The sequence below is a fragment of the Anguilla rostrata genome, chromosome 3, assembly GCF_018555375.3.
Source record: "Anguilla rostrata isolate EN2019 chromosome 3, ASM1855537v3, whole genome shotgun sequence".
NCBI lineage: Eukaryota > Metazoa > Chordata > Actinopteri > Anguilliformes > Anguillidae > Anguilla > Anguilla rostrata.
This window is the reverse complement of record NC_057935.1, coordinates 149,321-172,260: the sequence shown is the minus strand read 5'-3', so window position 1 is coordinate 172,260 and position 22,940 is coordinate 149,321. Positions and strand designations below refer to the sequence as shown.

Here is a 22,940-nt window from a genome sequence, read left to right as displayed (position 1 = left end):
TGATTGGTGGGTCCATGACTAAGTGCAGTGATTGGTGGGTCATTGACTACTTGCAGTGATTGGTGGGTCCATGACTAAGTGCAGTGATTGGTAATTTATTGATGATGTAGGCCCTTCTCCAGTCCCTAGCTGCGGTGAAAGTGATGGAGTGTAGTCAGAGTGCCGCATGCCTTGCATTCATTCTTTTTCATCCCTTGCTCCAGGGATTGTAGCAGCTCAGTCTGTCCTCTGGAGAGATGAATTACACTTGCCGATAGGACCCGTATTGATTCTTTCTGTGTGTGTGTGTGTGTATGAGGAAGAGTCTGTGCTCACAGACAGAGTGCTCACAGAGAGAGTGTGTGCTCACAGGGAGAGTGTGCTCACAGAGAGAGTGTGTGCTCACAGAGAGTGTGTGTGCTCACAGAGTGCTCACAGAGGGAGAGAGTGTGCTCACAGAGAGAGTGCTCACAGAGGGAGAGAGTGTGCTCACAGAGAGAGTGCTCACAGAGGGAGAGTGTGTGCTCACAGAGAGAGTGCTCACAGAGGGAGAGAGTGTGCTCACAGAGAGAGTGTGCTCACAGAGGGAGAGAGAGAGTGCTCACAGACAGAGAGAGTGTGCTCACAGAGAGAGTGCTCACAGAGGGAGAGAGTGTGCTCACAGAGAGAGTGCTCACAGAGGGGGGCATTAATATTAGATGTTGCTTGCAGGCCAGCGGGAGCAGCAGCCTTTGTTTCTTTCTGTTTCTTCATTATAAAGATGGGAGGGAAGTATGGAGACAGAACTGTCCCACTGTGCAAATCCCTTCTCAGCTCTCTGTCTTTACTGAGAGTTAGAGATATCAAACCATGCTGGCTTTTCATTCACTGCATGGGCTTGTCATGTTTGAAAAAGACTTACTCCATGTTGCACTCTAAAACCCCAACCTATGTGGTGTTCATAAGTGAGTGTATTTTTGTATGCATGTTTGGGTTGCTATGCCATCATATGAGTGTATATTCAGTTCAATTAAGTTTTATTATATAGCAATGTACAGTGTAAATTGATAAAGAAAATTTGGCAGAAATACACATGCATGCTCACATTCAGTTTCTGTTTAAAAAGTGGTTAGATATAAATCAGAGCTTTAACCTAATCTAACCTAACCTAACCTAACATTACCTTACCTCACCTAACCTAACATAACCATACCTTACCTAACCTAACCTAACCTAATCTTACCTAAACTTACCTTACCTTACCCTAACCCTAACCTAACCTAGCCTAACCTAGCCTAGCCTTGCCTTGCCTTGCCTTGCCTTGCCTTGCCTTGCCTTGCCTTGCCTTACTCTACCCAACCCTAGCCTAACCTATCTGTGGCAAGTGTCAGAATGATCCACGGGTCCTCCAGCGGTGGTTATCCTCAGACATCCTCGTAGGAGGAAGAGAAGATTTATTAATGCATTTTTATTTATTCGTTAATAAAGTGCCCATGCTGTATCCAAGGAATATTCCAGAAAACAGCTTTCATGATGCTCCGTGTTTTATGTGGAGGGTCCCCCCCCCCCCCCCGCGGACTGATCCACTGCAGGGAAATGCTCATTAATTTAGCCATGTGTTTGTTATTTAGTTGTCCTAATGCTGTGCAGAATGCACTGGGAGAACATTCAGGATCCTTCACTTCTGATTGAGGGGAAAACCCCTCTCTTTGCCTCCAGAGGTTTTTTTCTGGCAAAATAAATAATTCTCCTTTTGTTTATTATAACAGTGAATAAGTCTGTTTCTATTTCTCATGTATAATTTATCAAGTGTTTAAGACCAGAGGTGCACACACTTAAATCTACCAGCAGGAGGCTCAGGTTTGTCAGATAAATCTGCCTCTTTAAATCTCCTTCTCTTCCCGCAGAAAATATGGGAAATGGGATGTTTCCTGAGTCTTCGCTGTCTGCCAGGCACTTCCCCAAAAAAACGGAATAATTGGCTTCTCTGTAACACTGACAGTACATAAATCTTGCCGCAGAAATAGCAGATCGTTTGTCGTCAGATTTTTTTGCTCGTTCTTTTGCGCCGTTTTCCCCTCCTGTCTTTGTGTGACTGATGCAGGTGCTGTTTCATGCCAGCAGGGGGCTCTCTACTCTATTACTCATTTTGCTTAAACCCGAGTGTGACAGCAGCATGACTGACCCCCCCATACAAATCCTAAAACCTAACATCTCTTCCCACCCCCTCACTCTCAAAAAAGCTTCCCTATTTCATCTGGCCCCGCCCACGTCTCCTCCTACCTGACACTCACCTGTTGGGTGCTGAGGTGCAGGCTGACCTGGAGCAGAGCTGCTGTGAGTGTGGGGGGGTCCAGCGAGGTGGAGGCAGGCTGTGCTGAAATTCTGGAGCTGTGCGGTGGTTCTGCTCTGCTGAGCTTTAGGAGCTGTGCGGTGGTTCTGCTCTGCTGAGCTTTAGGAGCTGTGCTAGGGTTGTGCTGTGCTGAAATTATGGGGCTGTGTCAGCATGGAGCAGCTCAGAGGGAGAGAGGGAGGAAGAGAAAAGAGGTGTGAGGAGAGGCACAGTGGTGGGGACGCGTACCCGTTTCCACCCGATTCTGTGGTAAGGGTGGAAACCCAGCTGTGCATGCTCAGTAAGTGGGCCGGGGCTGAAGTGTGCTTTGGTTTTACTGTGTCTTTGATGGTCCTGCAGTGAGGAGGAGCCACCAGCTGCATTAATTAAAGAGCAGCGTGATGGAACATCCCGTCTTTTAACTCGGACTGCAAACGGACTCTAACAGACTAAATCCAGCGTCCCCCCTCAGAGGGGGCATGGCGTCGCTGGCAGTGGCAGGAGCTGGTATTAATAGCTGCAGATGTAAGACTGTGACTTCACTGAACACAAATTGCCCAGTACAAATGATGGCATAAAAAGAGTGTTTTTTAAAAAGTTGCTACAGTAGCAGTGCTGTGTAATTGGTGTGATAAAGGACCTGTGCGTCTGTATGGCGCAGTGTCGCAGACGTTCTGCTGTTAATGGAGAGCCACACGCTGAGTTAGCTGCCTGGGGTGTGTGCTCTGGGTCCCTGAGGCCCCACTGACAATGCCCACAGACAGAGCCCTTGTGGCCCCACAGAAAGGCCCCACAGACAGGCCCCACTGACAGAGCCCACTGACAGGCCCCACGGACAGAGCCCACTGACAGGCCCCACGGACAGAGCCCACTGACAGGCCCCACAGACAGGCCCCACTGACAGAGCCCACTGACAGGGCCCACGGACAGAGCCCACACAGCCTGCTTGTGTGTCTGAAGGAGAGCGCCAGCAGTCATTAGAGATTGCATCTTATTATGATCGTAGGACGGAGAGTAGCACAGTGGGTAAGGAACTGGGCTTGTAACCAAAAGGTCGCAGGTTCGATTCCCGGGTAAGGACACTGTCGTTGTACCCTTGAGCAAGGTACTTAACCTGCATTGCTTCAGTATATATCCAGCTGTATAAATGGATACAATGTAAAATGCTATGTAAAAAAAAAAAAAAAAAAGTTGTGTAAGTCGCTCTGGATAAGAGCGTCTGCTAAATGCCTATAATGTAATGTAATGTACTGTATGGCCCTCTCTTAGTCTATTCATTTTGTTCCTTTATTTTCTCACTTTTGCACCTGTGCGAGCTTTTGTGTATATTTGTGTTTGCTATACATGTGCATGCATACTATTTTATTTGATGTATTCATTGTTTTATTGTAAAGTGTTTTGAGACCTGTGTTGGTGATAATGCCCTTTAGGGTTAGGGGCAGGTACTCTGCTCAAATTAAACTTCTCACCGTGATCTAATCTGCAAGTGAGCTGGCTTTGTCATATGCAGATAATTATTTCATCGAGCAGCGTAATTGAAACGCGAGCGCACACTGGGCTGGAGTCCCCCCCCCCTCGGTGCCACCTCCTCCCCTGCCCCCCCGCCCCCCGCTCGGTGCCACCTCCTCCCCTGCCCCCCCCAAACCCCCCACCCCCCTCGCAGGCGGTCGATAGGTCACCTTTCTTATCAGGCCCTGTCATTTATTCATGGGTTTCTTTTTTTTGCTCTAATTGAAATCTTCTGTCACTCTTCTTCTATTGTCTCCTTCCATTTCCTCTTACATTTGTCATTACCCCCTTCTTCACAACCCCTTTCATTCTCCCTCTCTCCCCAATTCTTTATCTTTTCATCCCTCTCTCTTCTCCATCTCTTTAGCCATTTCCCTGCTCTTCCCTACATTTCAGCTCTCCCCTCCCTTCTTCTCTCTTCCACTCTCTCTCTCTCTCTCAGAGAGTGATGGTTTTTGTGAGGGGGATGGTACGTTTGATGGGGAAGTCTGTCTGCTTCTCACTGACAGGCAATTTTCCTCCTTTACACAAACATACAGTAAGGAAAGCCAAAATGGACACATTTATTAAGTAAAACGTAAGTGAAAAAAACCATTAGGTAAAAGGAAAAAAAGAACAGCCTGAACAAAGGTCAAAAGCTGATTGCTTTAGCTTGTATTTCTATATGGCTGCCATTTAAACAAGAACTGTGTTGACAAGGGAGCAGAAAAGAATCATTTGAATCTTGGAGACTGATTCTTGGGGGCTGGGTGTGAAGCCATACAGTTCAGCTCAATTTCCTCTCTTTCTCTACAATGTTTTCTTCTCAAAGATGACTTGAATAGTTTGGCTTTAAACGGCTTAAATAACGAAAGCTTACAGTCTGAGAGATCCTTGCTCTAGACCAGTCTGAGAGATGCCTGCTCTAGACCAGTCTGAGAGATGCCTGCTCTAGACCAGTCCTGCTGCTCTCTCTGAGTCTGACCCCGTCCTGTCCTGCTGATCTCCCTGAGTCTGACCCCGCCCTATACCGCTGCTCTCTCTGAGTCTGACCCTGCCCTGTCCTGCTGCTCTCTATGAGTCTGACCCTGCCCTGTCCTGCTGCTCTCTATGAGTCTGACCCTGCCCTGTCCTGCTGCTCTCTATGAGTCTGACCCTGCCCTGTCCTGCTGTTCTCTATGAGTCTGACCCTGCCCTGTCCTGCTGCTCTCTATGAGTCTGACCCTACCCTGTCCTGCTGCTCTCTATGAGTCTGACCCTGCCCTGTCCTGCTGCTCTCTATGAGTCTGACCCCGCCCTGTCCTGCTGCTCTCTCTGAGTCTGACCCCGCCCTGTCCTGCTGCTCTCTCTGAGTCTGACCCCGCCCTGTCCTGCTGCTCTCTATGAGTCTGACCCTGCCCTGTCCTGCTGCTCTCTATGAGTCTGACCCTGCCCTGTCCTGTTGTCTGTACTCTGTCTGTAAATGCGCATTCTCCACAGAGAGGAAATATCTGTGGATGAGCTCCATGGACTCAGATCAAATCCAGACCGAGTGATGTCTGTGGCTGGTAGCTCCATAGGATGAGCCACTTGTTCAGATTGCATGACCCAGGGTAAGGGTGGCTTTGGTCGGTTAGGGGATCAGTATCTCGTGACCCCCGCTGGTCGATTGGGTGCACGTGAACTGCAAGCTGAAGCCAAATGTTAAAGGTCTTCCTCCAACTCTACTGTATGCAAAGTTAGCTGTAGTCCACGGCCCTCTAATCGCCCCTCTGATTGGGCCTGATGGAGAGACCTTGTAATGGCCCCTCTTATCGGTCCTGAGGGAGAGGCTCTGTAACAGCCCCCCTGATTGGGCCTGAAGCAGAGGCTCTGGTAGGCACAGTTAGTCCATATGGAGGTATTATTAGGATGTGCTGTCAGGTTTCACAGGCTTGGTGTGTGTGCTGTGTGTGTGTGTGTGTGTGCGTGTGCTCTGTGTGCGTGTGTGTGTGCTGATGCGGTGGATGTGTTTTCCTGGAGTTTGGAGAAGTTTCTAGAACTCCCCAGATTGTGTTTGTTGCAGGGTCAGTGGTTCTATAAATCACTGCCGATGTGATGCTGTAGAGGCTGTAATCTCTAATCAGTTTAGAGGCATGACGAGCTCCTGCCCAAGCTGAAGAACAGGATGCATGCTTTCACAGACACACGTGCGCACACACAGCGCACACACACACACCACACACCCACCGTCACACACCCCACTCCATACGAACACCTACATTACGCACACACTTCCTCTGATCACTCCGGGGTCAGCTGATCGTGTTCAGTCCATTCTCCTTGTTCCATGAAAGCTCTCTGGGGAGATGCGGTGTCCTGGCTGCACTGAATTTAGAGAAGCCTGTGTGTTCGTCTGTTTTCACTAATTCCAGATGGGCAGCCATGAATCAGTGGTTCAGTCTCTGAAGGTTTTCTGCTGCTAATTGAAATTTAATGAAGAGGGACAGATACTCTATGGGGAGATGCGGGGTCCTGGCTCTCCAGCACAAAGCTGGAAACGAGGCTGAAACTGCAAAAGGCGTCCTCTGCTAATCACGGACCCTGTAGAAAGAAAGCACTACAGGAGCCCTGGCTAGGCAACCTAATGCAACCCCACGCTAACAGCACAGAGCCCTGAGCTAACAGCACAGAACCCTGCGCTAACTGCGCACAACCCTGCGCTAATAGCACAGAACCCTGCGCTAACAGCACAGAACCCTGCGCTAACAGCACAGAACCCTGCGCTAACTGCACAGAACCCTGCGCTAACTGCACAGAACCCTGCACTAATGGCACAGAAGCTCTTTCTGTGTGCAAAGGGAAACCTGCTAGGGATTAATGACAGAAAAAAAACAGTTAGCGGGAAAATAAACTGTGTCCAGAAGTGTGAAAATCATCCATTTCAAAAATACTGTGACTCATGAATAGGGAATAGTTCCAGCGAGGGGGGGGGGGGGGTTGCTGTTCTCAGCACTAAGGAAACGAGTGAGTGAAATGGATGAGCCGGCACTAAAGAGCCAGCAGAGAAACCGGCCCTGCTGTCTGAAGGGGCTGCGTAATGGCTTTCTTTAAAATGCAAACAAATCATAAACAGGTATGTGAATCAGTTTAAATTGGCTTCATTCTTTCGCGCTATTTTTCCTGGTTTGTGTCTATATTGGAAATGTAGCCGGAGCTCTGGAAAGAGAAATATAGAAATGGGCGGGCCCGAGAGTTTGAGTGACAGGAGGGCAGAAACAGGCAGTGCTGGAAGACTGAGCGTGTGCGTGCATAGGCCACACACCAGGCCACACAAGGCCCTGCAATAATGCATCTGCCTGAGGGAACAGCAGGGGGCACTGTGGTGGGCAAAACAGAGGAGCCGCCTGCTGCTTATTTGGTTTGTCTCTGAGAGGAATTCATTCCATGTCATTTTTCTCGTTAGGAACATGGTTTTGTGTCTAACTGATATGATTGCATGCTCTCCATTATTTTGAAGGCTGCATTTGCTAAAATATAAACACCTGGAGACGTGTCTGTGAAGGGAGGAGCTTTGACTGGTACAGTAACAGATTGTACAGAGATGACATCGCTCTGAGAGGATTGGACTGATGTGACATCACTGTGAGGTGATTTGACAGCGGTGACATCGCTCTGAGAGGACTGGACAGATGTGACATCACTGTGAGAGGACTGGACAGAGGTGATGTCACTGTTAGATGATTGGACTGAGGTGACAGCACAGAGATAATTGGACAGAAGTTGCCCTATGTTTGGCTGTCCATAGGCCCCACAGAATGGTGGTCTGGGGCGGTGGAGACGTGATGGTCTGTGGTTGGTCCCGCTCTGTCTGTCCGGGACATGGAGGATCTTGGGAAGTGCGTTAGAATGCAGTGGGGGCCTCACCATCTTTGCTTAATGAAACCTCTCTTTTCCTCTGAACCCCAGAGAGGTTAATTAGCACACACATAACGTGGTTCCACTCGCTGCATCCATGGAGATGGGGCTTCCTCAGAGAGTGATTCTGTCAAATAAATTTGAAGCTGTGACCATTATGTACTGTGTTTATTTTCTAGTAAACATTGTGGCACAGAAATAAGTTTTATGTTCTTGCATCTAAAGAAGCCTTGCTGCTGATGTGGAAGGTTTCTGGAGTGGAGAGAAGTGGCGTTTCCTGACGGAAATGGATGGTGTCTGAGGGGCTGTGTGAGCTTGTGCAGTCTTCTCCTGCAGAGCTACTGGAGAAAGACTGCTCTTCAGACACTACCAGTCCAGCCTGTGTCCAGGTACAAAACAAGAGGTTTTGCAGAAGCATATTTTCCCTAATCGTGTGTAAATTCAGAATCAGTGTGTCCTCCGTAAATGTGCGCAGAACACATTGTGTGTTCGGTTCCCAGCAGAGGGAGAAAAGTGGAGGCAAACAGAGAGGGAGAGTGGAGTAACCAAGGTGGGGGGGGGGCAACACTACTGAAAGTATCCCAAAATGAGAGCAATGAATGTGCAGAGAGAGAATGTGGATGAACCTGCCTGTTGTGTGTCTTTGCATGTGAACATATGACCTTATGTGAGCATTTCTCACATTGTGAGCTCATGTATGCAGATTCTGCGCATATCCTGTTCCTGTGTCCCGCAGCTGCGCGAGAGAGCTGTTTGCTCTTTGTAGTGTGTGATTGTGCAGTAATGAGATGCTTTAACGCACTGTAAATACAGCTGGAACAGTGTGCAACTATAAAGAAATGGGTTTGTTCCTGAATTACAGCTAATTAGACGACTTCCAGCACACACTGCTGGTTTCCTGCAGATGCGTACTATATGCGCTGTGTCTGCGTGAAAAGCAGAGTCATATTCTGAGATTTCCATTTTTATAGATTCCTGTGGGTCTAATTTTTGACAGAACAGAACCCCCCCCCTCCGTCAACACCTCTTCTTATGGTGCTTCTCCACCACCGTGCCCTACCGGAATCCGTGCTCCCGCTTTGTTTTGCTTTCTCCACAGCCACCTGACCCGTGCCGGGCCACAAGTACCCGTGCCGATTTTAGCTCCTGCTCTGGGGTAGGTACCAAAGGTACTATCCGTGCTGCAATTCGATAGTGCAGACCGTTGATTGGTCAATGGAAATCATCACAAATACGTCATCCCATGTTTAGTTCGTTCACCGGCAGCAACCGCCGTTTTTAAATACCACAACAGCAAGAGAGAGTAACGTTAACTAGCAAATTCTACAGTCAATATCTGGGACTAAATATTGAATAAATATACAGCCTTACCATTGGTTTTACACATAGTGATGTTCCTTTTGAGACTGAGTGGTCATATATTGTCTTGGACAATCAGTTTGTGAAATATACGCGCGTTTGTGATGACTGGGTACCTTCGTAAATAACGAGCTGTGTGTAATACCACACGTGTTGTTCACACCGTTGTCGCCCTTTTTAATACAGTCTGGCTTGATTGACAATTAATTTATTCAGTAGGTGAGAGTATAAGCTTTCTAACGATGTATAACTAATTTTGCTTTTGGAATAGCGTTTTATAGGTCAGCGTAACCAAAAATTTTCTTATCGCATTCACTTACGCATTCTCTCTGTGATAGCAGTAAAAGACATAAGACGTAAGTAAGTATTACTGCTCAAATATTTCGGTTATATACGTTGTTCCTGTATTGACTGCAGAAACACCCCACACTTTCTTATATATGGTGGCAGTATTGGGGTCTCGGTGTAGCTGAGAGACTTGGCGATATGGGGGGCTCGGTGTAGCTGAGAGACTTGGCGGTACTGGCAACTACATGTCTGACGCCTGGCTCTTATAATACTCCTCTAGGCCCCCCTCCCCCAGATTTCGGGCCACAGGCTCCTGTGTTTGGGACAGAAGGAGCACAGTCTGTCTGGTAGGGAAACCAGAATAAGGGCATTGCATCTTCTGGCGAAAGTCAGAGAAAGGGTCTTGCGTGTTTGGAAAGGTCAATGGAAGGGGAGTGGTATGAGTAATGGGAATGAGTGACAGTTTTTAAAATGGAAGGTGTCTTAGCAGCTGTACACCTGTTATGTATATTTGCACACACACTGACAAAACTAACAGCAGCAGAACCTTAAGGTTCTGGAGGCAGAATGACATTGCATGTAGTGCCTGAACAGTTTTGAGCATTAATGTGGTTTTTGCACACACTAATCACATGTAGTTAATCTGCACAGGGGATTAGTTATCACTGGGTTAATGGCACTCATTAATACAGGCTAATGTTCCCCGGGTCATGCTGTAATTAAAAATCTCATTTGCAACTCTAATCTTAAAAGGTGCTGACATCCCTTCATCTGAGTGCCACGCTCAGCATTTTCAAAAGGACAGAAAACACAGTATTTCAAAGTACTCTGTGCTCCTGTGTGAAATATTTAAAACAGGATGAGGGCAGTCAGATCTGCGTGCAGAAATGAGGCCTGCACACCTGGCTGGAAGGCTGAGGTGAAGCTGGGTGTAGAGGTGTGTACAGAAGGCTTTTCATTTAGAGTTCACCTTTCACTAAACAGCGCAGGTAAACCAGCTCAGTGACTCAGACACTAAAGAAGTGTGGAGCTGTTGTGAGATCAGACTCTCATAGGCCAGTGACTCACAGAGCACTCCCGCCGCCTGCTCGAAAAAGACCGGCACACAGCATCTCTGCCACCTGCTGGAGAAGCACCGCCGCCTGCTCGTGAAGCACCGCCGCCTGCTGGAGAAGCACCGCCGCCTGCTGGAGAAGCACCGCCGCCTGCTGGAGAAGCACCTCCGCCTGCTGGAGAAGCACCGCCGTGCGGCACCTGTGACCAAATCCATCCCCACTCCAGAGGCGGAACTTCCATCTCCTGACCCCTCATTTCTGGAACCTCACCTGGTGCTGTAACAAACCAATCACTCCCTCAGAACATCGGAGAAGGAGGAGGGAGGGAGGGAGCACCAGAACAATGGAGGAAGAGAGGAGGATATAACCGACAGTACTGACAAGCAGGTTTCTGGGAAAGAAAAAAGGAAAAATTAAAATATGTCTGATTGGAGGAGAGGCGGATGGGGCGGGGCAGTGGAGTAGGGGGCGGAGCAGAGGTGGGGTTGCTAGCTGCACTGTGGAGAGGAACCATGTTTCTCTGAACTTTGATCTTCTGAGAGGCTGAAGGTCCTCCGTACTCCAGTGGGGTTTGGTTAAACGTGTACTGTGTGTGTGTGGAATGAGAGAGGGAGTGGGTGTGTGTGGAATGAGAGAGGGTGTGTGTGTGTGTGGAATGAGAGAGGAAGTGTGTGTGTGTGGAATGAGAGAGGGAGTGTGTGTGTGTGGAATGAGAGAGGGAGTGGGTGTGTGATTAAAAAAGCAGAAGAGAAAAATTGGACAGTTTTTTTTTTTGTTTGTTTGTTTCTGTGACTGTGATAAAAATAGCGTGCTCTCGGTACGGAACAGTAGACTTCAAAGGAACTCCTGCTCTGAGGATAATTATCCATTTGTATTATACACCCATACCAGCTGATTGTGGGACAGCTGGACCTGATGCCATAAACGCCAAGTCAGCACTTCACATGCTGCTCACTCCCTACCTCTCTCCACCAGAGAGAGAGAGAGAGGGCTAGAGAGGGAGACAGGGATAGAGGGATGTATATATACAGATCACCCCAAAAAAACACCCGGCAGACACCCCTGACCCTGCAGCACACACCCTTGGGGGGGGGCAGGGGGGGTGGTATTTGTTCTGATTCTGTATAATAACAAGAATGTGTGGAATCCATAACAGTATCAGCAGAAGCACCAGAAGCACAGGGATGTCATTTATATGGTAATAACTCCTGTGTACCAGGTGGTGAGAATAAGCTCATCCCATTCTGAGCCCCAATCACAGCCATTGAGTGGGGTTGGGGTTTGGGAGGGGATGGGGAGCTTTGGGTGGTGGGGGGGGGTGGGGGTTTGGGGATGGGGAGCTTTGGGGTGAGAATTGGTGTTTTGGGGGAGGGTGGAGTTTGGGAGAAGATGGAGGTTTGGGGGGTGTGTGTGTATGTGTGCGTGCGTGCGTGTATGTGTGTGTGCGTGCGTGTGTACACATGTACCTGAATGTGTTTCCTAGAGACCACGGTGAAGCAGGTCCAAGCTCAGGCAAAGCGGGACTTAACAGGATTTGAGACATACACTCTGGGTTCAGGACAAATTAATATCAATGTGTTACATGGAAGAAGGTGACAAAATCATCATCTTTAAGCTGAGAATGTCTTTATTTGAAACACGCTCATCGTTTTTTCGTTTGTTATTAATAGCAGTTGTAGCTGTGGGGTGTGGTGGAGGAGAGAGAGCACAGGGTTTGAGTGTCGTCTTATCGCTCAGTTTGTGAGCGCAGGAGAGTGCGGTGTTGGGGGGGGAGTGTGGTGTTGGTTGTGTGTTGGGGGGGGTGTGGTGTTGGGGAGTGTGGTGTTGGTTGGTGTTGGGGGAGAGTGTGGTGTTGGTTGTGTGTTTGGGGGGAGTGTGGTGTTGGTTGTGTGTTTGGGGGGGAGTGTGGGTGTGGGGGGAGAGTGTGGTGTTGGTTGTGTGTGTTGAGGGGGGGGAGTGTGGTGTTGGTTGTGTGTTGGGGGGGGGGGGGGGGGGGATGTGGTGTTGGGAGAGTGTTGGGAGTGCCGGATGATGAATTGCTCTCATTACAGCAGTAATTTGTCAATTTCCATCTGACTGCGTTCCAACCGTCTCTCCCTCTCTCCATCCCCTCCATTCTGTCTCTCCCTCTCTCCATCCCCTCCATTCTGTCTCTCCCTCTCTCCATCCCCTTCTTTCCATCTCTCCCTCTCTCTCCATCCCCTTCTTTCTGTCTCTCCCTCTCTCCATCCCCTTCTTTCCATCTCTCCCTCTCTCCATCCCCTTCTTTCTGTCTCTCCCTTTCTTCGTCCCCACATTTCCATCTTTCCCTCTTTCCGTCCCCTTCTTTCCGTCTCCCCCTCTCTCCATCCCCTCCTTTCCATCTCTCCCTCTCTCCGTCCCGCGTTCCTGTCCTGAATGAAACCAGACGCTATGTTCTTGGACTATTGGTTTTGTTTATCTGATGTTCTCTGTGAGATGCTTACTCAAAGCGTATAATCAGCCAATCAGAGGTCACCTTCGGGGTGAAGTAGCACCATCACAGAAAGTCATTGGCTTTTGAGTACAAGCAGCTTGTTTGTGACCCTGTATTTGTCATTTGTTAAAGACCAGCAGAAGCAGAGAGGAATGTGAATCGTCTGGAGGACCACGTGCTGCCACTGACTGTGGCCCTTGTTCTAATAACACAAAGCAATTTATACTGACCTTTATGAAAATGTATCAGAAATAAATTATGATAGTTAAAAATGCCCTAGAGCCTAATTGCAAAGGAGATTAAGTTTCTTGTAATTGCTTTTGGCCATCTAATGCAATTTTTCCTTTTTTTGTAATTAAAACAGTTTAATCACCCCCTCCCCCCACCCGTGGTCCAGTGCCACTCACCCTGATTATAACAGTGCTGGACTGTGTGAATAATCTGTCACTCATACTCTGATTATAACATCGCTGGACTGTGTGAATAATCTCTGGAAAGTTTAGCCCGGTATTATGACAGGATGAGGAGTGTGTTTAACCCCATATTGTGACAGGGTGAGGAGTGCGTTTAACCTGGTATTATGACAGGGTGAGAGGTTACAGAAGGAGCATACTGAAGAGCAGTGCAGTGGTAGTATAGTAGTGAGATGATGGCGATGAGCGCGGGGCTGGCTCAGACATCAGCGCTGTTATTCTCACCCGAGTGGGCGACAGCTCAGGCTGTCCTTGAGCACGGGAGAAAAGCGTCATGCTTCATCTGAGAACTGAAAACTTGTGTTTCTCTCTAAGAAACCCCACGCAAAGTTAGCCCAGGTTTGCAGGGAGCTTTTAAATGCTGGAGAGACGGTGAATAACTTGCATGATTAAATGTGCCTCCAGATTTCCCAAGTGTGCTTGTGTTAGAGTGTGTGTGTGTATGTAAGAGCGTGTGTAAGTGTGTGTGTGTGTAAGCACGTGTGTGTGTGTATGTAAGAGCGTGTGTAAGTGTGTGTGTGTGTAAGCACGTGTGTAAGTGTGTGTGTGTGTAAGCACGTGTGTAAGTGTATGTAAGAGCGTGTGTAAGTGTGTGTGTGTAAGCGTGTGTGTGTGTGTACGTATGTGTGTAAGTGTGTGTGTAAGCACCTGTGTAAGCGTATGTATATGTGTGTGTGTTAGTGCCTGTATCAGTGTGTGTGTAAGCGTGTGTGTGTGTTAGCACGTGTGTATATGTGCAAGTGTGTGTGTAAGCGCATGTGTGTGTAAATGCATGTATAAGTGTGTTAGTGCGTGTGCATGTGTGTGTGTGTGTGTAAGCGCGTTTGTGTGTAAATGCATGTATAAGTGTGCATGTGTAGGCATGTGTGTGTGTGTGTAAGTGCCTGTATCAGTGTGTGTGTTAGTGCCTGTGTAAGTGTGTGTGTAAGTGCCTGTGTAAGTGTGTGTGTGTGTGTGTAAGTGCCTATATAAGTGTGTGTTAGTGCCTGTATCAGTGTGTGTGTAAGTGCCTGTATAACTGTGTGTGTAAGTGTGTGTGTGTTAGTGCCTGTATCAGTGTGTGTAAGTGTGTGTGTGTATGTGTGTAAATGTGTGTGTGTGTGTTTGTGTTAGTGCCTGTATCAGTATGTGTAGGTGTGCGTGTGTATGTGTGTAAGCGCGTGTGTGTGTGTGTGTGTTTGTGTGTGCGAGTGCCTGTATAAGTGTGTGTGTAAGTGCCTGTATAACTGTGTGTGTAAGTGTGTGTGTGTATGTGTGTAAATGTGTGTGTGTGTGTTTGTGTTAGTGCCTGTATCAGTGTGTGTAGGTGTGCGTGTGTATGTGTGTAAGCGTGTGTATGTGTGTGTGTGTTTGTGTTTGTGTGTGCGAGTGCCTGTATAAGTGTGTGTGTGTATGTGTGTAAATGTGTGTGTGTGTGTTTGTGTTTGTGTGTGTGAGTGCCTGTATAACTGTGTGTGTAAGTGTGTGTGTGTATGTGTGTAAATGTGTGTGTGTGTGTTTGTGTTAGTGCCTGTATAGGTGTGTGTAGGTGTGCGTGTGTATGTGTGTAAGCGTGTGTGTGTGTGTGTGTGTGTGTGTGAGTGCCTGTATCAGTGTGTGTAGGTGTGCGTGTGTATGTGTGTAAGCGTGTGTGTGTGTGTGTGTGTGTGTTTGTGTTTGTGTGTGCGAGTGCCTGTATAAGTGTGTTCCTGCCTCTGCTGTAACACGTTGCCTCCTGTCTGCTCCCTCCCCAGGTCGGCCCCTCCCTCCCACGCCTGCGTCCAGCCTCCTGCCTCCGGCCCCCCCCCCTCCCTCCGGTCCTCCCCACGCTGGCTCGCCCTCGGTCAGAGAGTGCCAGGTGCCCCTGCTGGAGGGAAGCTCCCCCCACACGGTCCTGGAGCCCCACCCCGACGACCAGTTCTCTCCCAACTCATACCTGCTGCGAGCCTGTGGCTCGGCCCCCCAGCCCCCCCCTGCGGGTAAGAGCCCCCCCAATTAACACTCTCTCCCTGTCTGTGCCGACCACTCTCCTCGCCCATACACAGATGCACCATGTAGGGCGGCTTGCAGAAGTGCCCCTTAGCAGACCCGCATTGAAAGCCAGACTGTGTTTACAGTGCTGATGGAGAGCAGGGTTTGGGAAAGAGAGTGCTCTGGCATTGCACAACATTCTACTGATCAGCATTATACAACCTTAGAGTTCTCATTTACAGCGCAGTCATGGTAGTGGGGTGCAGTGGGGTGCAGTGTGGTACAGTGGGGTGCAATGGGATTCAGTGGGGTGCAGTGGGATACAATAGGGTGCAGTGGGATGCAGTGGGGTACAGTAGGGTGCAGTAGGGTGCAGAGGGGTGTAGTGTGGTACAGTGGGGTGCAATGGGATGCAGTGGGGTACAGTAGGGTACAGAGGGGTGTAGTGGGGTACAGTGCATTGCAGAGGGGTGTAGTGGGGTACAGTGGGATGCTGTGGGGTGCAGTGGGTACAGTGGGCGCTGCCTACATATCTTGGAACGCCATTCAGAAGTGAACAGTATGTGTTGGCAGATACCAGTGAGTCAGCACCTAGCCGTGTGACAAAGGTTAACCCGCTGTGATAGACTGATGGAGATAGTGCAATCAGGATCATTTATGCGCTGTTTTGGTGTGATTGTGTCTTTATTTGATGACTTGGGGTTTTTCTGTGATCCTTGGGTAGATAAGTGAAAAGTAGAATGGTTCGAGGAGACTCATCATCCCGGTCTCCTGTGCGTCATTCTCATAAAGCCGTTCCTCCACGCTCACATTTTGCACCATTGTGTCTTGCCATTGTTGAACATACTGTCCTGAATGTTGCATTCACTTTGACCTGAGGACTTTAACCTGCTGCCCAAGACTAACTGAGGAAAGTGCCCACTGTTACCTGGGGAACCACGGTCGAGCTGTCACTCAGAGAGGGCGTGGCCAGGATACAGTCAGGCTGTCAGTCAGAAAGAGGGCGTGGCCAGGATACAGTCAGGCTGTCAGTCAGAGAGGGCGTGGCCAGGATACAGTCAGGCTGTCACTCAGAGAGGGCGTGGCCAGGATACAGTCAGGCTGTCAGTCAGAAAGAGGGCGTGGCCAGGATACAGTCAGGCTGTCAGTCAGAGAGGGGGCGTGGCCAGGATACAGTCAGGCTGTCAGTCAGAGAGAGGGCGTGGCCAGGATACAGTCAGGCTGTCAGTCAGAGAGGGGCGTGGCCAGGATACAGTCAGGCTGTCAGTCAGAGAGAGGGCGTGGCCAGGATACAGTCAGGCTGTCAGTCAGAGAGAGGGCGTGGCTAGGATACAGTCAGGCTGTCAGTCAGAGAGAGGGTGTGGTCAGGATACTGTCAGGCTGTCAGTCAGAGAGAGGGCGTGGCCAGGATACTGTCAGGCTGTCAGTCAGAGAGAGGGCGTGGTCAGGATACAGCCAGGTTGTCAGTCAGAGAGAGGGCGTGGCCAGGATACAGTCAGGCTGTCAGTCAGAGAGAGGGCGTGGCCAGGATACAGTCAGGCTGTCAGTCAGAGAGAGGGCGTGATCAGCTTTCATTACAGAATCCTGAGTACAGTTCACCAAACTAAATCTGTAAGTATGAGATATACTTAGCAAAAAAATGGAAGAACAAAACAGATAATATAATTTTTGGTGGAATACAATCTATCATTAATGCCATTAACTTCTGCTTTAATCTGCTATAAATCTTTATTAAGGCTGATCATGGTTCAGACTTCCAGAGCAACCTGATTATGGCCCTTTTAAAACGACATTACATCATGGCTCTTATTGGTTTACTGTTTGGTGGAGAGACATCAATCATTCTCAGAGTAACAGCACGCTGAATGAATCCACCCTCTCCAGCTTCTGCGCTCACACTGTAATTGCTCTAAAAAAGCAGAAGAACACTGAAATAAAACGGGGTCTTCCCCTGTCCTGAGTGAGACATTAACCTAATGGGTTTATCCGGAAACCTCGGTCTTCATTTGCATTTCTGGGACAGGATTCTGGATGAAGTCACAACTGTTATTTTTCCGTGCAGCAGCATGCAAGGAACATACTTCTTATTATATATTTTTATTTAGTCAAACTTTTGGGGTGTTAGTGACCCTGCTGTACCCTCTGTGCTGACACACGGGTAAGAACATGACTGGCCTCTCCATGGCCACCCATTCTTGCCCAGTCCTCATGTGCATGCTGGAAAGGTACAGCCCTTTACCGTTGAGGTGGTATTTGTGACTATTTTATTATCTCTGACTAATAATAATAACAATAAGAATAATAATAATTATTATTATTATTATAAATGGTGCTGAGCATATGGGATGTGATGATAGGGTTTAGGTGTTTAAAATTCATATGAATCCCTTGAAACTTGTGTGGCATTTGAAGCTCATCAGAGAACTTCTTCCAGTTGTTTTCATTCATTTATTTAGTGTATATGAGCTGTCACGATGAGCAATAATTTGGCTATGCTGGATGGATATTGGATTCACAGATATTTAGATGTGTGATTGTGTTGGAAGGATTGTGCCCTAGGAGGAGGAGGGGCTGTCGCATCAGTCACAGTTAGAGTGCTGCTGTCAGCGCCGGGTAGGCCCCACGGAGCTGTGGGTAGACCCCACAGAGCTCTAGGTAGGCCCCACGGAGCTGTGGGTAGACCCCACAGAGCTCTAGGTAGGCCCCACGGAGCTGTGGGTAGACCCCACAGAGCTCTGGATAGGCTCCACGGAGCTTTGAGCGCTGGGTAGGCCCCACGGAGCTCTGACACGGCCCTCACACGTAGTGCGGCCAGCCAACCGCCGTGTGAGTGAGAGTGAGTGAGTGAGTGAGTGAGTGAGTGAGTGAGTGAGTGAGTGAGTGAGTGAGTGAGTGAGTGAGTGAGTGAGTGAGTGAGTGAGTGAGTGAGTGAGTGAGTGAGTGAGTGAGTGAGCGAGTGAGTGAGTGAGTGAGTGAGCGAGCGAGCGAGCGAGCGAGCGAGCAGTGTCCTGGAGTCAGAGCGCTGTCTGCTCTGCTTTAATGGTCCGCTCATCTTTCTGCAGCACTGCCATTCTTAAGGAAGACAGCACAATGTGAGTATGTCTGTACGTGTTAATATGAGTATGTCTGTACATGTTAATGTGAGTTTGTCTGTACATGTTAATATGAGTGTATCTGTACTTGTTAATGTGAGTGTGTCTGTACATGTTAATGTGAACATGTCTGTACATGTTAATATGAGCATGTCCGTACATGCGTGTCTGTACATGTTACTGTCAGTATGTCTGTACATGTTAATGTGAGTATGTCTGTGCATATTAATGTGAGTGTGTCTGTACATGTTAATGTGAGTGTGTCTGTAAATGTTAATGTGAGTGTGTCTGTACATGTCAATGTGAGTATGTCTGTACATGTTAATGTGAGTGTGTCTGTACATGTTACTATGAGTATGTCTGTACATGTTAATGTGAGCGTGTCTGTACATGTTAATATGTGTGTCTGTACATGTTACTGTCAGTATGTCTGTACATGTTAATGTCAGTATGTGTGTACATGTTAATGTGAGTGTCTGTACATGTTAATGTGAGTATGTCGGTACATGTTAATGTGAGTACATCAGCCTGCACAGAAGCTGGTCATTTCCAGTCAGAGAGCAGAGCGCAGTGAGAAGATTCGATGGATCTTATCTAATTACACTGTTTCACTTATTTCCACGCAGACTGGGTCTGGGTAACATTACAGTTTCTATTACCTCCTGTTGTCCTGGGACTTCTGCTGCCATTCGATGGTGTCTTTAATCATTCCAAATTGACACGTTTATGCTTCACCTCTGCTGTTTCCCGCCGTTCTCCCGTTGCGCCTGACGGTTTATTTTAATTCGTGTTGTTCGGCTGGCGTCTCTCTGCGTGGAGCCACAGTAATTTCCACAGCCCACCGCCCTGTCCTACTGCGTTTACGCTTCCCTACTGTAATTGCTTTTAGCCATTTTATTCCCTTTAATTTCTTGTTTTTCATTTTATATTTGTTTGTTTTTTATTCATATGACAACTGGAGAGAGTAAAATATTTTTCTGTAGATGTAGCAAAAAAAAAGAAACCATTTGAGAGTGCAGGACTTCTAATTGAGAGGAAAAGAAAGCATTTTTCCCGCAGGAGGTTAAGGCCGGTGCTGTTGCCGCAGGGAATACCAGGCGTGGTGGCAGCTAAACGGAGGAGCAGTTTGTTCCTGGATGATCTTCCACATTTACTGCATCTGCTCTGCTCTGAGCTGAAGTGCTTTGTTTAACACAGTAAATAAAATGGATGTGCACTCACGAGGAGGGAAGACAAACGTTCTGTTTTTCAGTTTCATGTTTTCTAATCTCTGATTGTGTGCCATTTACAGAGCAAATGCTGTTATTCATTATATAGTTTTTATTAAATATAAAATACTGTAAATATTTTTGTTACAAGGTGCTGTGGCACACAAAGGCCATGTTCACTCTGCCAGTGTTTGGGGGTGACCACCGAATTCAGGAAGGAGGGGGGTGTGTTAGATGCACGTTACCGCAGAGCAGAATCGAGTGTGTATGAACGGGAACTGGAGTCACTCCACTTCCCCGATCCCGCGATGGCTGTGAACATCGTCTGTAACCATAGTAACATTTATTCATAGTAACAACATAGTAACACTTACCTCCGACCAAGATGTGGCAACCATAGTCAGTTTTAACAGTGTTCCCTCGACAGCTTTCATAACCAGAGGGGTCGGTTTATCCGTAATATCTGGATAAACCATCACCGACAGCTGCGTTATATTCTGCTTTTCCTCACAAACTCAGCGTATACTTCTGAGTGACGTGCTGTCTGTAGAGCACAGCGTATACTTCTGAGTGACGTGCTGTCTGTAGAGCACAACGTATACATCTGAGTGACGTGCTGTCTGTAGAGCACAGCGTACACTACTTGCAGAGCCGATGGGAGCAGCTACAATGGGAGGAATCAGATTTGGTGGAAAATCTGAGAATGCCTCTACAATCTTAGATCCCACGTTGTGATTTTTACTAACCAGTGGTGGCTACAGGTGCCAGTACTGACTGATATAAAATGTAAAGATAAAAGGGAACATCTGCTGCTTAGGGTACCAAGCTAGTTAACATCACTCTTCATTAGCACTTGAATCTGAAAAATGCAACAACAAAAAACATGTTCAACTGCCTGAGACAAAACTTTTGAAGTAGAAATATCAATTGGGTGATAATTCTTTCTTACCATGAGTATAGAATCTAGTTGTTGTTTTCATGGAGCAGGAAAGTTTGCTTGCTTGCTAGGTTTGATTGGAGCATAGCGACTTTGTCGTGTGTGTGTATGTGTCTGTGTGTGTGTGTGTGTGTGTGTGTGTGTGTATGTCTGTGAGAGTGTGTGTGTTGTGTGTGTATGTGTGTATGTGTGCTGTGTGTGTGTGTGTGTGTGTATGTGTGTATTGTGTGTGTGTGTGTGTTGTGTGTGTGTGTGTATTGTCTATGTGTGTGTGTCTGTGTGTGTGTATTGTGTGTATTGTGTGTGTGTGTGTATATGTATGTGTGTTGTGCGTGTTGTGTGTGTGTGTATGGTGTGTGTGTGTGTATGTGTGTGTTGTGTGTGTGTGTGTATGTGTGTATGTGTGTGTGTGTGCTGTGTGTATGGTGTGTGTGTGTGTGTATGTGTGTATTGTCTATGTGTGTGTGTGTGTATTGTGTGTATTGTGTGTGTGTGTGTATATGTGTGTGTGTTGTGCGTGTTGTGTCTGCATCAGTATGCCGTGTCTAGGTGTGTGTTTCTGTGTGTGTGTATTGTGTGTGTGTGTGTATATGTATGTGTGTTGTGCGTGTTGTGTCTGCATCAGTATGCCGTGTCTAGGTGTGTGTTTCTGTGTGTGTGTATTGTGTGTGTGTGTGTATATGTATGTGTGTTGTGTGTGTTGTCTGCATCAGTATGCCGTGTCTAGGTGTGTGTGTGTGTATGTGTGTATTGTGTGTGTGTGTGTATATGTGTGTGTGTTGTGTGTGTTGTGTCTGCATCAGTATGCCGTGTCTAGGTGTGTGTGTGTGTATGTGTGTATTGTGTGTGTGTGTGTGTATATGTGTGTGTGTTGTGTCTGCATCAGTATGCCGTGTCTAGGTGTGTGTGTGTATGTGTGTATTGTGTGTGTGTTGTGTGTGTTGTGTCTGCATCAGTATGCCGTGTCTAGGTGTGTGTGTGTGTATGTGTGTATTGTGTGTGTGTGTGTGTGTATATGTGTGTGTGTTGTGTGTGTTGTGTCTGCATCAGTATGCCGTGTCTAGGCATGGGCTGGAGAGGAGTGATGCGCTCTGTGCAGTTCACTCTCTGGGTGCTTAAATCCCAGCTGTCTGATCATCTTCCATCATCTCCCATTTCTGACATTCTGCCTGATGGAGCCACAGAATCAAGTCATGCATGGCCTTCTGCTGACATTATGGATCAGCGAACAGAGAGGGACAGAGAGAAAGAGTGAGTGTGTGTGTGTGTCTATGTCTGTGTATTGTGTGTGTGCATGTGTGTGCGTGTGTGTGGCTAGAACTGCTTTGTTTATCTAACTTCCTGTGTTTGTCTCACTTGCTCTTGTTGGAACCAATCAGGAGGTCACTACGAAAGAAGGAAGATTTAACTGCATTTATGAATGAATGGGTCCTTATAGTGAATTTTTGGTCTCTTGTTTCCCAGGCGATGGGATGTGTACCTCTGTGGCATTGCTTTGGTGTACCCTCGGATAGCTGTGCTGCCTGATCCTGAATTCACACAGTTCCTGCTCATGTGGAGTTTAGTGGGAGTGGCTGATCCTGAATTCACACAGTTCCTGCTCATGTGGAGTTTAGACAGCACTGTGAGAATACTGCAGCAGTGACTCCAAGCCCAAGCTTGGATGGGGAGGGGGGTTATGGGGCGGGGCACTGTGAGTACTGCAGCCGGGAGACCCCGTGGAGAAGCCTGTCTGTAAGGCTCACAATGTTCCCTGTTCTCTTTCAGGCCCCCCCAACCACCACAGCCAGTCCACCCTGAGGCCCCCCCTGCCACCGCCCCACAGCCACCCGACGCTCTCACACCCCCACTCCTCCGCCAACTCGCTGAACCGCCACACACTCCGGCGCAACCCCGCCCACGCCCCCCCCACCGCCCCCGGGGACGGCCCCTCCACACCCGAGTCCGTGCAGCTCCAGGACAGCTGGGTCCTCAACAGCAACGTCCCCCTGGAGACCAGGTGAGCTCACCTGAGCACAGAGCTCAGCATGATGCACGGACCTTTGACCTGTCTCCATTCTCTCCGTTAAAATTGTGCCGTGACAACGTGCTTTCTACATTACACATCATAACTGCATTTTATGCATAAATGCCATTTTTATATTTGAAGGACATGTCATACATGCATTGTATATATGAACAAATCCATTGAACAGGTGTTACACACAGACACACTCAGGAGGTAAAAGCGGTTGTCTGGCAGTCGGAGGGTTGCCGGTTCGATCCCCTGCCCTGGGCGTGTCGAAGTGTCCCTGAGCAAGACACCTAACCCCTAATTGCTCCCAACGAGCTGATTGGTATCTTGCATGGCAGCCTTTCACCATTGGTGTGTGAGTGTGTGTGAATGGGTGAATAAGAGGCATCAATTGTAAAGCACTTTGGATAAAAGCGCTATATAAATGCAGTCCATTTACACACACACACACACAG

The 22,940-nt window shown here is 48.1% G+C and overlaps 1 protein-coding gene across 1 annotated transcript in view; it reads left to right on the top strand.

The window, feature by feature from the left end:
• Positions 1–22,940, top strand: part of LOC135249735 (teneurin-2-like) — a 140,996-nt gene that overhangs the window by 64,805 nt on the left and 53,251 nt on the right. The window contains exons 3-4 of the mRNA XM_064325253.1: positions 15,018–15,242; positions 22,239–22,470. Coding sequence (XP_064181323.1) covers positions 15,018–15,242; positions 22,239–22,470 — 457 coding nt within the window. The remainder of the gene's footprint in view (positions 1–15,017; positions 15,243–22,238; positions 22,471–22,940) is intronic.